Source organism: Meleagris gallopavo, chromosome 1 (genome assembly GCF_905368555.1).
Source record: "Meleagris gallopavo chromosome 1, MGAL_WU_HG_1.1, whole genome shotgun sequence".
In the NCBI taxonomy this organism is placed as follows: Eukaryota; Metazoa; Chordata; class Aves; order Galliformes; family Phasianidae; genus Meleagris; species Meleagris gallopavo.
Window position 1 is genome coordinate 147,911,047 of NC_139404.1, and position 13,787 is coordinate 147,924,833.

At 33.7% G+C, this 13,787-nt stretch overlaps 1 protein-coding gene across 3 annotated transcripts; it reads left to right on the top strand.

Moving 5' to 3' along the window:
* The first annotated feature begins 1,014 nt into the window (after positions 1-1,014).
* Positions 1,015-13,057, top strand: SLITRK6 (SLIT and NTRK like family member 6). 3 transcript variants are annotated; one of them, XM_085215643.1, is made up of 3 exons: positions 1,015-1,140; positions 1,317-1,504; positions 4,777-13,057. In XM_085215643.1, exon 3 carries the CDS (start codon positions 4,792-4,794, stop codon positions 7,309-7,311), a length of 2,520 nt encoding a protein of 839 aa, XP_085071769.1. In that variant the 5' UTR covers positions 1,015-1,140; positions 1,317-1,504; positions 4,777-4,791; the 3' UTR covers positions 7,312-13,057. The 3 variants fall into 3 exon arrangements, with proteins under 3 accessions (XP_085071769.1, XP_085071768.1, XP_010726994.2); XM_085215642.1 differs by having other exon boundaries at positions 1,020-1,230; XM_010728692.4 differs by having other exon boundaries at positions 1,020-1,504.
* Positions 13,058-13,787: the final 730 nt, after the last annotated feature.

Below are 13,787 nucleotides of genomic sequence, written 5' to 3' on the forward strand. Positions count from 1 at the left end.
AATCAAGACGCAATAAGAAAAAACAAAATCAGAAATTATATGGTGTACATTATTAATATGCCCAAGTACCAGATCTGTTGTTGCTTACCAAAATGTTTGTGGCCTTGTGCTAGTAGGATGAACAGGAAAGTAGCATTTACAGCATATAAGTCCAGCTGAAGCAGTGTAGGAAGGAGGATAAGACTGTTCCTTGTATGAATGAAACATTTTGCTGTAGTCCTACAGGGTCTGCTAATCACTTGTTTAAGAACACAAAGTGTTCTTGACTCGGAAGACACACATTTAAGAATGCTGTCACACTGAGAACAGACCATTTCTCATCAAAGAAATATTTCATGGAATTAGAACAGAATCTCACACAGATAGGTACTAAAACTCTGTGCTACAGCATCTGTAAAAGAGACAATTATAATTAACCCAGTTCTCCTCCTGCAGAACAAGAGGGGTATTTTTGAATAAGACTGACTGCAATCATTGTGCAAACATAATCACTATTTTTTTTTTTTTCAGAAATAAAAGACATAAAACTGTAAATCCTCATTTTCTACTCCAGTCACAGTGAGTTGACTGAACTAAGCCGTACAGTTTCATTTATATTTTTGAATAATCCTGCATTTAATTGTGATATACATATTTTCCAGAAGACAATGTTTCCCTTATGGTGTGTTTTGTGAAGTGCTTTAAGTCTGGAATGTTTACAGTTTTTAAAGCAAGCATTTACAGATATAAATTAAATGCAACATCTGTCTCAGAGAAGAAATGAACAAGAGCCACAGTAGACGGTTTACTGTCTCACAAAATCAACAATTAACAGTTATCCACAAAATAAGTAGCTGAATTTTACTTTCTGAAGTTCAGTTAGACACGGGAAAAAAAGGTGGTTTGCGTGTTGCAGGAGGAAGAGCTGATCTGTCTCAAGGTGGAGCTATATCTTATATTAAATGACACTGGTAGACTAAAGCTCTCTGATGGGGAAGGGCTTAAAGGCTGAGTCAAAAGCCAAGAAGTCTCTTTATTCACGCCTACCTCCCAGCCCCTGGCAATCTGACTAATAACAAACTGAGCTAACAAGAAAGACTAGAAAGAGCACAGAGAACACAGAAGCAGCTAGGATCTAAAAATCTGACGAGCCGTGATCAAGTAAAGCTGTGCTTAACATCTTGTTTGTTTACTGCATCCGAGTGCTTGCAAACAGTTAACTGCATGCAGAAAAGTCAGCATAGCTGAGAAGTATGCTGTGAATTTTAATTGAGAGAAAAGGAAAACTGCTTACAGGATGGTCTAATGTGCACTCTGTCTGGATTTTTTCTTTTCAGTTGTACGCTTTGTATTTTGTCTTCTGAACAAGGATTTTAACTTTATGGAGCTGTAGTATCACCAGAGCTTTCAGCAAATAAACTGAGAAGAAAGTGCATATTTTTCACAGAGAAAAATTACATTACATTCACACAGCTGCTTCAACTGTGCATTACTGAGAATTTCAGGGGGTTTTACTGCTGTACAGGTAAGTAAAATATTCCAGTTTGTTAAGTAGCTCTGAGTTTAAGAAACTAATTTCTCAGTACCAATTAGTTTTATTTTTTTCTGTATGATTTTGAATTACTTTTAGGTTAAATGATGGTGGTTTATACTCTTATTGCAAACAGTCTTCCAGGTGCATTTATTCATCTTGTAAACAGTATATCTGAACAGTAGAATATGCTTATTAAGGAAGCACTGACATGATGTCAGTTGAAGGTGAAATGAATAGATGTTACCTTTTATTTTCTGAAGTGCAAAAATTGTCTTAAATACTTTGACTATGTTCCCTTCAGAAATTAATAAACAATCCTAAAGGCTTTTAGAAAGTGCCACTTCCAGGATGGAGGTTTTGAAATTCCTTGTTTGTTTGTTTGTTTGTTTTTTTAAATAGTTGAATTAAAACAAGCAAAAAATAGAACCCCAAGTAAAATTTAAAATAATAGTAAAGCAATTTCAGTGTTCTAAGAACCTGTTGTTGATTATTACTTATCAATCACATAAGTTCTTTGCTGTAAAGTGATTTATTCTGAAAGTATTTAACATTGCCTTGCAGAGAAGACTGTGACATTTTTTATCTTTCAGAATTCATACTGCAAAAATACATTATGCAGTTAGACAGTGACCTACTGAAAGCAGATTAACTCAGCTAATGTAAGTTACTAGATAGAATTTTCTGAGTAAGCTCATCCCAGGAAACAGAAAAACATCAAACTTGTTAAGTCTTTTAAACCAAATTTTATTTCATTGTGAATCCATGTTGATCATCTGCCACTGGAAAGCAGTTTTCATTTTATAGTTGTAGCCCACCGAGAGTTTCATCAAGTTCAGAACAGAACCAAAATTCTAAAAAAGGAAAAATAAAAGAATTCTTGTATTATTTCCTAAGTGTGTGTGTGTATTTATGTGCGTGAGAGAGTTCTAGCAATGTTGTCCACAGAAGTATGATGATGATTAAAATGTGACTGCTTTCCAACTGGTAACAAATGTTGTTATTTTCATTTTTAAAAAGAAGGCTTTCATTTTAATAAATAATTTTTTAAATATGTGCTTGAATGCAACATGCTTTTCAGATTTTATTTTTTTTTCATTTATGTTTCCCCAGGGATTTTTTAAGTACAGTTTGAATTTGATGCAGATCAAAGCTGGAATTTCTATAGGGGGAAAAAAAAAGTGTAGAAAGAGGTTCAGCTAGTCAAACAGTAGGTTTGGAGATGGCGTCTGTGAAAAGAGCCTGTGTTCTTTTACCTTGGGTCAGTGGAAAATACATTGATGAATATAAATCATAAATAAATTTCTAGCATACTCTGATCCTACCATTATTCTGCATACTTCAAAATAAAGTTTTGTTGTGTTGTATCTACCCTATACACATTGAGAGAAAACAAAACAAAACAAAAACAGCAATTTAAAAGATATGCAGTTAGAGTTCAAGGACTAGTCTATGAGACAAAAAAAATTATTTCCTCTACTGAAACAGACATGTATTTAGGGGGCACTTTCAAACACCACAAGTTGCACTCACTACTTCTAAACTCACACATCTGCTTCCAATTATCAAAATTTTCTAATGGAGAAAACGCAATTCACTTTGCATACATTTACTGTTGATGTGTATGTGTGCATTGTGTGTGTATAAAACACTCGTACCAGAGCAATGAGGTGCTTACATATGTAAGTCCTTACATCCTTGAGAAGAGGTGCTGCTACTAAGATACCACTATTACTGAAAATGTATTTTTGAGAAACATCAAAACATATGGTCATACTTTGAGAATTTTCATGCCTGTAGTTGAATATATTCTCAGAAAGGACACTAATCCTTCTGAAATTAAGACTTCAAGTGGTTAATTCTGTAGTGATAGTTAATTCTGCAGTGACATTTTGTACTTCCTGTTATAATAACTTACTTTGAAAATTGATAGAACTCAAGTATCTGGATTTCTTAATTCATCTGGATTGATCTGCTTAGATCAATCATAGAATGGAGTGCACCAAAATGTTGTTCTGTAGTAAATCTTCCATTCCATTTGAAGATTTCACTCCATCTCACATATCAAGAAAAATTTTCATTCACACTAAATAGATAGAAACAGAGAATCTTCACGTGAAAAGTGTAGTATAAACAAATTTCAAACAATAACAAATACTTGAGTTAAATGTGTTCATTTTGCTCTAGACTTCATAGTTGTACAATAACGATGCATTTCTCAGGTATTGCAAAGTTTGAGACCAGTATGGTGGTTGACAATTTAAGTTACATAATTGTATATAAGTTACATATTGATGATACTGCCAATAGTTTTTAAGTAGTAAGGCAAAGTTAACTCTGTGTACATTTAAGAATTCCTGTGTCAATTAATATCTATAATAATTGAAAGGAACTGAATAATCAGTCCCCAAATAATCTCTTTGTTACTTGCCTACCTATTTCTTCTGAAATATGCTGCAGTTTATTTTCTCTCTTCTTTTTCTTTAATTGTATACACAATTATGTGTATTTTTTATATAATCATGTTACACTATTAAAGAGGTTTAAAATGTGTTCTTATACTAAATATACATGAACTACATTATGCACATTAAAAATTATCTACAGGAAAAACAGTATTTTGTCTACTTCCTTTTCAGTTTGAGGATACAAGGATTACAGAGGAAATAACTTTTAACTTACATACATAATGCAGAATCAAAGGAGAAGTTCCCTGTATCCTGTTAGAATATATATATATATTTTCTTACATTATTGAATGAAACCAAATCTTGTATCTTCTCTTTAGCAGCTGGACAAAATTAAGCTGAGCTTAGAAAGGTACTTTTAAAATCTGCAATGTTATATGGTGATGTAAAGAATTAATCCAAAATATATAAGCTTTGATGTAAATTGCTTGGGGCAGTAATTTACTATTTCTATACACTGGTAAACCATACACTATATAAATTTTATATTTTTATATAGAAAATGCTTTTCTGATTATCTTCTCCTGAGGTGTATCAGCATGAAAATACTGAAGCACTCCTTATGACTCTCTGTTGATTCAGTACATTAAATTAAACATTTCAAGAAAAGCTGAGACAGGGCAGGCTAGGGATAAGCAATCTCCCTTCCTGCCCCTCCCTCTCCCTGCCCCCCCAAAAAAGAAAGAAAGAAAGGAAAGAAAGAAACAAAACATACAAAACAGAAATTGCACGAATTGTGAAATCATGACTGTTGCTTTTTCTTTTTCCATGCCTCCCCCCACCCCTTCTTTATTATAGAATCTGCTGAGCAAGATGAAGCTCTGGATTTTTGTGGTATGTTCAGTTCTGGTTGCATCTGATCCTTTCCAGTCAGAAACATCTTTTACTAGAATCAGAGGATCTTGTCAGAGTTTGTGTTCCTGTGAAGAAAAGGATGGCACTATGATTATAAACTGTGAAGAAAGAGGCATCAAGATGGTGTCAGAAATAAATGTCCCACCATCACGGCCTTTCCATCTTAATTTGTTAAACAATGGCTTGACAGTGCTACATGTGAATGATTTTGCTGGCCTTGTTAATGCTATCTCTCTACATCTTGGATTTAATAATATTGCAGATATTGAGCCTGGGGCTTTTAATGGTCTCAACCTTCTTAAGCAACTTCATATCAATCACAATTCTTTAGAAATACTTAAAGAAGATACATTTGATGGATTGGAAAATTTGGAATTTCTTCAAGCAGACAACAATTTCATCACAGTGATTGAAGCAAGTGCCTTTAGCAAGCTCAGTAGGCTTAAAGTGCTTATTTTGAATGATAATGCTATTGAGTACCTTCCTCCAAACATATTTCGTTTTGTGCCATTGACTCATTTAGATCTTCGGGGAAACCAGTTACAGACACTACCATATGTTGGTTTTTTAGAACACATTGGTAGAATACTAGACCTTCAGTTGGAAGATAATAAATGGGCTTGTAACTGTGATTTGCTTCAGCTGAAGACATGGCTGGAAAACATGCCTCCTCAGTCAATAATAGGAGATGTTGTATGCAATAGTCCTCCAGTTATCAAAGGCAGCATATTAAACAGGTTGAAAAAAGAATCACTTTGTCCCATTCCTACTGTCAATGAACTTGAAGATCCTTCAGGGTCACTGCCCTTGGTTATAACCACCTCTGTAAGTGATAGTCACTTGTCAACTAAGGTCATTCCTATACTGAAAGCTCCTACTAAAGAAACAAATTTAATGCTTCATACTTCAAAGCCAACTACACAATTTCCAGGAATCTATTGTCCCATTCCCTGTCACTGCACCAGCCATATGCTCTCAGGAGTTCTCATGCACTGTCAGGAGCGAAATATTGAAAGCCTGTCTGATTTAGGACCTCCTCCTACAAATCCTAAAAAACTTATTCTAGCAGGAAACATTATTCAGACATTACTTAAGTCAGATCTTATGGACTATGCTAGTCTGGAAATGCTTCATCTGGGGAACAATCGTATTGAAATCCTCGAGGAAGGAGCTTTCATGAATCTGACTAAACTGCAGAAACTGTATCTCAATGGCAATCATCTTACAAAGCTAAGTCAGAATCTTTTCCTTGGCCTTCAACACCTTGAATACTTGTACCTTGAATATAATGCCATCAAAGAAGTTTTACCAGGGACATTTAATACAATGCCAAAACTTAAGGTCCTCTACTTAAATAATAACCTTTTGCAGACTTTACCACCCCATATCTTTTCTGGGGTGCCACTTGCCAGATTAAATCTGAAAACAAACCAGTTTGCTCATTTGCCAGTGAGCAATATCTTGGATGAACTGGATATGTTGGTACAAATTGAACTTGAAGACAACCCCTGGGACTGTACATGTGATTCAGTTGGACTGCAAAAATGGATACAAAAGCTGAGTAAGAGTACAATGATGGGTGACATTTTTTGTAAATCTCCAGGACACTTAGAAAAAAAAAAACTGAAATCCCTGAATAGTGAAGTCTTGTGTCCAGATTTAATAAACAGCCCTGCCCTACCAACTCATGCTAGTTTTGCAGTTGTAGCAACTTCTACTACTAGCAACACTGCAGACACCATCCTGCAATCACTTACAGATGCTGTCCCACTTTCTGTTCTAATACTGGGACTTCTAATTGTGTTTATAATTATTGTATTTTGTGCAGCAGGAATAGTTGTTCTTGTTCTGCATCGGCGGCGAAGATGTAAAAAGAAACAAGCCAGTGAACAAATGAGGGATAGTAGCCCAGTTCACCTTCAGTACAGCATGTATGGGCATAAAACAACACATCACACAACGGAGCGTCCAGCTGCAGCTCTCTATGAGCAACGTATGATTACTCCCATGGTTCAGGTCTATCATGGCCCATCCTTCAGCCCAAAGCATACTGAACAACAAGAAGAGGAAAGTGAGAAAGCAACTAATGATTCCAAACATCTCTGCAGAAGTCTCCTGGAAAGAGAGAATAGTTCACCACTTACTGGTTCAAATGTCAAATATACAGCTGCAGATCAATCTGCAGAATTTCTGTCTTTTCAAGATGCCAGCTGCTTGTACAGAAACATTCTTGAAAAGGAGAGGGAATTGCAGCAACTTGGAATCACAGAATATTTAAGAAAAAATATTGTTCAACTCCAGCCTGAAATGGAAGTACATTATCCTGGAACACATGAGGAACTAAAGCTAATGGAGACACTAATGTACTCTAGACCAAGAAAGGTTTTTCTAGAACAAACTAAAAATGAGTATTTTGAACTCAAGGCTAATTTACATGCTGAGCCTGACTACCTGGAAGTCCTTGAGCAGCAAACATGAAGTGGTAACACACTGGGCTAGGGCCAAATTTCTGTATTCCATTTTTAAGTTGGAACTGTTGAAAATAAAAGTGCCTTGTAATGACAGTCAACAGTAAGAAATTAAGCACAGCAGTAATCCTAGCAAAAAAAAAAAAAACAACCAAAAAACTCAGGGATCACTGTGGGAAGCCATGGGGTTGTGTGTAGACAATATGTCTCAACTCAAGTTAAACATGAATTGTGTGATTGAACTGTGAGAGGAAGATTGCTTATTGCAATATTCCTTAGCATTTTTAAAGGTGTATATGGCATTCTCTTTTGTGTACCTAATCTATGAAAAAATGTTTGTTACCTGTACTCTCTGTTTTTCCCCTAGTTTAATTAGATTCCTTAAAACAAACACAAAAAGAAAAACAAACAAGCCCTCACACCTGTGTTTGTAGTTAGAAGCTTAGAGTATTAAGTATTAGTATGAGCACTGCATACATGACCACTGTCTACAACCACACCTAACGTACTCTTATAATAAATATGAAAGGATTTAAAATGTTGTCATGCTAAATGTCCGTTAAAAACAAAAAGAGAACAAATTTTGTTTATCCATTCATTGACACAGAGCCTGCATATATTTAATATTTTATATGGAACTTCATCATATGGATTCTTTATCAGTATGAGGAACAAAAAATATATGTGTTTACCCAACATCTTACAAGAAGATCTGCAAGCCTTTTGATACTTACCCTATCTGATAGCTTTACTTAAGTTTGGACAATCTTTTCTTAAGCTGCTGCTATAAAATATTGTGCATCACTGGTGTTTCAACTCAAGATCGTGGGCAATTGGAAAAGCTACTGAGGTTCAGCTGTAAATATATTGCTGTATTTAATAAGTTTGATTTTTATATATCTATCTATAAAAATCATTTCTGTGCTGGCTTTAACTATCCTCGGAGGAAATTAGTTTGCTGCAACTAGGAACTTCCAGGTGCAAAAGCAGGTTCTTTCCCTCACTACCCAAAAGCAACTTCCAAATAGAATAACTGCAACAAATCATATGTGTGAGGAACAGTAATAGTATTTAGCTGTTGTTTGTACAAAATTGTTATATTTTGCAGAATCTAGAAGAAAGTAAAGTGTTGTGGGAAAAAATACAAAAAGAAAAAGTAGAATGTCAGATTTATTTTTGCAATGAATTCTAGCTAGATTTATATATACTATTTATTCTGTATAATTTGTATTATTATTTTTTTTTTTTCAACTCACTAGAAAAGAAAAAAGCTTATTCCTAGCTGCCTTTCAGGAAAATTAAGAAACTGGTCAGTGAAAATGAAATAAATAATTTTTAAGTGTCTTTTTTTTAGAATTCGCTTTTTAAAGAATAAGGCAGCAATTTCTTCATTTACAACTTTTGAATTGTTCAGAAATTGTCAGAAGACAATGCTGTTCATTGTTGTTATGTAGACAGGATTGTCTTGGTGGGAGTGCAGTAAGGTCATTCAGTTTCTGTGCATGACTGACACAGTGCCAAAACACAAATTTTGACCCTCATATATCTTTCTCTGAGTAAATCTTCTGTAAACTCACTATGCATGAAGAACTTCCATTTTGCTAATTTTCACTTGTAGAGCTAAGGATCGACTGAATTGCTGCAAGTCTACATAGGAATCCCAAATTTTACATTGAAGTCTTGATAAATATATTGAAGTCTTGATAAATATCTCAAAGAGATATATTCTTTAGTTTATCTTACTGCTGATGTATTACCTATATGTATATACAAATGTGAGTTCTTCATTTTATTTGCACAGAGGTTTATACGCTTCTGACATATTTTTTTTGTATATTATATACACAAGTCAGATTCTCAGTTCTTTTAAATTGGCATAAAGATAACGTCCTAAGTGGTGTTAGTCTATTTTCTGTAACTTGAGGATCTGACCACTTGTCTCTGTTAACAAATCAATTTCCTTATTAACATTTTTGAGAAGTCATCACTTTACTATCGAAAACAAACTCCTTGGTTTCCAAGAATCAAAATGCTATTTGTTAGAAAATAATAATATTTCTTCTTTCTATAAATGAGAGTAATTTAGTTTAGAATACCTCTGTATACATAAGAATTAGGAAGAGTAAATCTGGTTACAATTTATATGTTTTCTTGCTGTCTTTGTTCTAGACAAGGGTAATGCTGAGTACTACTTGTGGAGGTAAAGAATAAGACAAAGTTAGAAAACTGAACTATATTAAATTTACATTAATTTAAGTATCTAGTGCTATTATAGCTATTTTAATATATTTTAAAGACATGTGAATGGACTTCATGGGCCTGTCACAGATTCTGTGGAAACCCAAACCTTGTTCGGTAGGAGATACCAGAGTTCAATTGGGATTGCATAGAGCATTAAAATGACACTAATTTTCTACATTTCATCAATTAAATTCCACTCAGAAAATAGTCTAATAATAACCAATGAAAAAAATGAATTCAGTCAATGGGAACTGACTAATAACTGACTGAATTTTCAATCTGCCCTACAGAGGTTGTTCTTTTCTAAATTCTCAGGGATTTAAAATTTGTGCAGAGAGAAAAATAACAAATATTTATATGGTACATTATAAGCTTTAGTACTTTAGTATTTTGGTGTCTTTCATTTCAGTAATAATTTTTATTAGCAAAAATGGGTGTAAAATTATTACTCTGTAATTGGCAAGATGCAGGGAAATGATAATTCAGGCCCTCAGGCTTTGATTTAAGAGAAATAGTTTCAGACTAAAGACAATTGCCACATGCACAGATGTCACTTTGCTTAGCTGTTAACAGAAAATTGGCAGAATGTTGAGGACAACTGTGTGACAAAACATTCTTCTTCATCGCCATCTCAAGGCTTCAGGAAAAAAGAATGAGCTAAATTCAAAGCAACTCAGTTACAAAGCTGTATCAGAGGATCAGTCAGAATAAATGAATAGAGCTTTAGCTTTTAGCTTTCCCTCAGATGGGAGATTCACATCATTCATTATATCAGCGTGACTGTACTCTGTGGTAGTCTGTAAAACTACAATAAGTTTTGCAGTATCCAGGAATCACAAAAATATGTCACATCATCCATTTTCCTATCATCTGTTCCTATTGGACTATCATATATTAAATGTTTGTATGATGAGGTGAGAGCAGGTCTGTCTGTTTTCTTTCCTCATACTAACATTCTAAGACTGTTCTTTTCCAGCTATGAAGAAAATGTATATTGCTATAAAAAAATAATTTGGCTTTATATGATTATTCTTCAGCTGAGGACAATCAATATTAGCTGACACAAATAAAACCATAACACAAGAAATATAGTATATTTGAAAGGGAAAAAGATGAAATATCTATTTGTAAAGGTTCCTTGGAATGTGTTCACTATAGCAATTAAAAAAGTTACCTAATATTGTTACTGTTTCTGGAAACTTGGAAAATTTATTCAGATTTTTTTTTTTTTTTAAGCCATGTTCTGATATTTATTTATTTTCTCTAATGATAGATAAAATAAAGTGGTTAAAGAGGTTTCATACCTTTCACTTAGCTAGAATAATGGAGGCTGGAAGAAAATCTGGAAGCTTGACAGTCTGCAGCAAAGTGAATCCATTTTTTCTCTTCTCAGCACCATCCTTAACTGTTTGCAAAAGTAGTGCTTTATCAAGCACACTGGTGTACTTGACAGGTATGTTATTGTTGCTAGGGTACTTCAAGATAACCAACACTACTATTTTCCCTCTCACATTTGAGAGAAGAAAATATACAAAAACTATATGGACTCAATCCCTAAATAAAATGGAAAAAAACAACAACAACAACAACAACAACAACAACAACAAAAAAACACCTGTATATTTGCACTTATTTTATTTTGGCTTTATCTATTTAACCTCATGAAAGTCAAACACATTTCCTCTTATTTCTTCTACATTTTTTTTCTCATAAGCTTTTAATATTGATACTGAATATATTAACTACAGTAATGCCTTTTCAAGCTTCTGAGCAGAAAAAAAAGCAACACTCCACAAAAACACTTTCTATCAGAAAACTGACTTTGCATGTAAAACAGTGCATTTGCCTATTCAGTATTTTTACACATTCTTCTCCATTAGAAATACATATCTTCTCTAACCAAATTCTAAAATGAAAATGAGTCTGTACTTTTTATCTGTGATGTATCAAAGTTACAGGATTTACATGTGAACTTTCTTCACTTGCAGTTATTGTTTCACTAATTGGAACCTGAGGATCAGGTTCTGTCCCCTCTCTTCATGACAAAGAAGTTCCCAGTATAACCTCTAATAGCAGCTCTTTATATAATATGCTGTTTATATACACAGAGGTTGCTAATTGCATACTATTCTAAACTGAGAAGTTATGTATGACTGAAAGGGCAGTCTATCTTACCAAGATCCTGTTACCTGAATATGAAATGTATATTCACTGCATCAAAAAATATCATTTCAGAGGGTTTAGACTTAGAGACAAGTGAAAAAAAAAAAAGGAGACTGAGTCTCAAAATCATCATCAGAAGGAATTCTGAATTATTATTCCAAGGATACAGTTTTCTAGAGCCATACCACTTATCAGCCACACCAGAACAATCTGTAAGTTTCATGCAGATGCGCTGAAACCATTATGATTGCTTCTCTTAATTCAAAAGATTAGCTGATACCTGCGCTGAAGACAGCATACTACTATTCTCTTGTGATGCCCCACTACAGAATACCTCCATTTCCGTCATGGACAAATACTGCTCAGCATAAATAGCTCTCTTGCAGTAAAACTGAAACCTACTCCTTGGGGAGGTTTTAAATGTGTTCACTGCCTTCAGTTTTCAGTTCCTTTGGCACTTGATATTAGGTGCATCCTACTGGATTTGGGACAGGGAAGACCAATATATTACAGAGCTTGTATGATAGTTCAAAAGATTTGTCCCTTTTTTATTTTCCAAAGTTTATGATATTCTTGGACTTGTTCCAGGTATTGGTATCAAATCCCTACAGTATCAGGAACTTACTTGCCATACTGAAAGGATATAGCATGACATTTGCTTTCCTGTGCATCTCCTAGCAGTCAGATTTGGCCTTTTGACACAACAGAATAAATTCTTAAGAGCAACAGTCTAATGGGAAGCAGCTAACCTCAAGAAAAAAGTAAAACCAGCTGCTGTTCAGCTCTATGAAAGCAAGATGTGATTAATTTTTTTTTATTGTTCAATCAACTTCAACAAGATGGTGTGCATATGTTCCTCTTATTACTATAGCTTAGTTCATGCTATAGAATGATGGCATAGAGAAAAGAAGTAGCAACTTAATTTTATATATCAAAGAGTAGTGTTACTATTATAATTTCAGCTGTTTACTTCTCATTTTGAGACAAATTATTTTAGGAAATATGATTTTAAAAAATCTTGCCATTGTAACTAATTACCTAAAAAACTACAGATGAGTACATAATTAACTGTTCAAACAGAAAGAAATCTGGAATAGTTTATATATGCAGAAATCTGTCCTAGGGAAAATTAGCATTGTTGTTCTTCTTTTTAAATAAACTGTAACAGTTATTTTGTTAGCTCATGAAACTATTATTTTTAGTCAAAATTAAGAGCCATATAAGCATTTTTTTTTGCATTTTTTAATTAAAAACCAATAAAACACTATCATAATTATGCATATTTGAGTTAAATACCTATTAGAAATGTCCATACTAAGACTTAATAAAAAGACCAGTACTGCAAAATATAATCTAATACCCTTCTCCTCTTTCCTCTGTCTAAAAGCAGCACAATGTACTGTGAAAAAAATGTATATTTCCTGGGTAAGAAGAAGAAACAGATAAATTATTTTGTTATCTTAGTTATATTTACTTTTGGAGATGTGAAATATTTTGAATTTGTCCCTATGGTACAGTGTGATTATTAGTTCATATGAGCTTGCAAATACGTAAGAAATTCAGATTTAGAACAATGAAATGCATGTATTTATTAACACAAAGACATAACTAGTAGGCTATGTAAACATGCCCTTTTGTAAATAGAAGGTATTTGCACTTTTAAGAAGATACTGTGTGTCAAATATCCTTTGAATACACCTTCAGAATGGGATCCCAAAGATTCTCTTACATCTTTAAGAAACATGTTAAATGTGAGACTCAGGCTGTCAGTACTGAGCTTGTTCGTGGTCATCCAGAAAGTTCAGATGTTTAGATATTTGAAGGTCACTGAAAAACTTCAAAGGCAAGATGCTGAAGAGCAAGACTAACAGTTAAATATTTTTTAGATGGCTCTTTTCATTATACCCAATTCAGTGTTCTATGGAATTAAATCATGATTTAAGGATGAATACGAAATTCTAATAAATCAGAAATGCAGCATTTAGATGCCACTGTTCACAAACAGTAAATGACTCCATGAGATATCATGGAAAGAAGATTAAAATAGTCTTTAACAATCTTGTATTATGTGTCTTTAAGTAT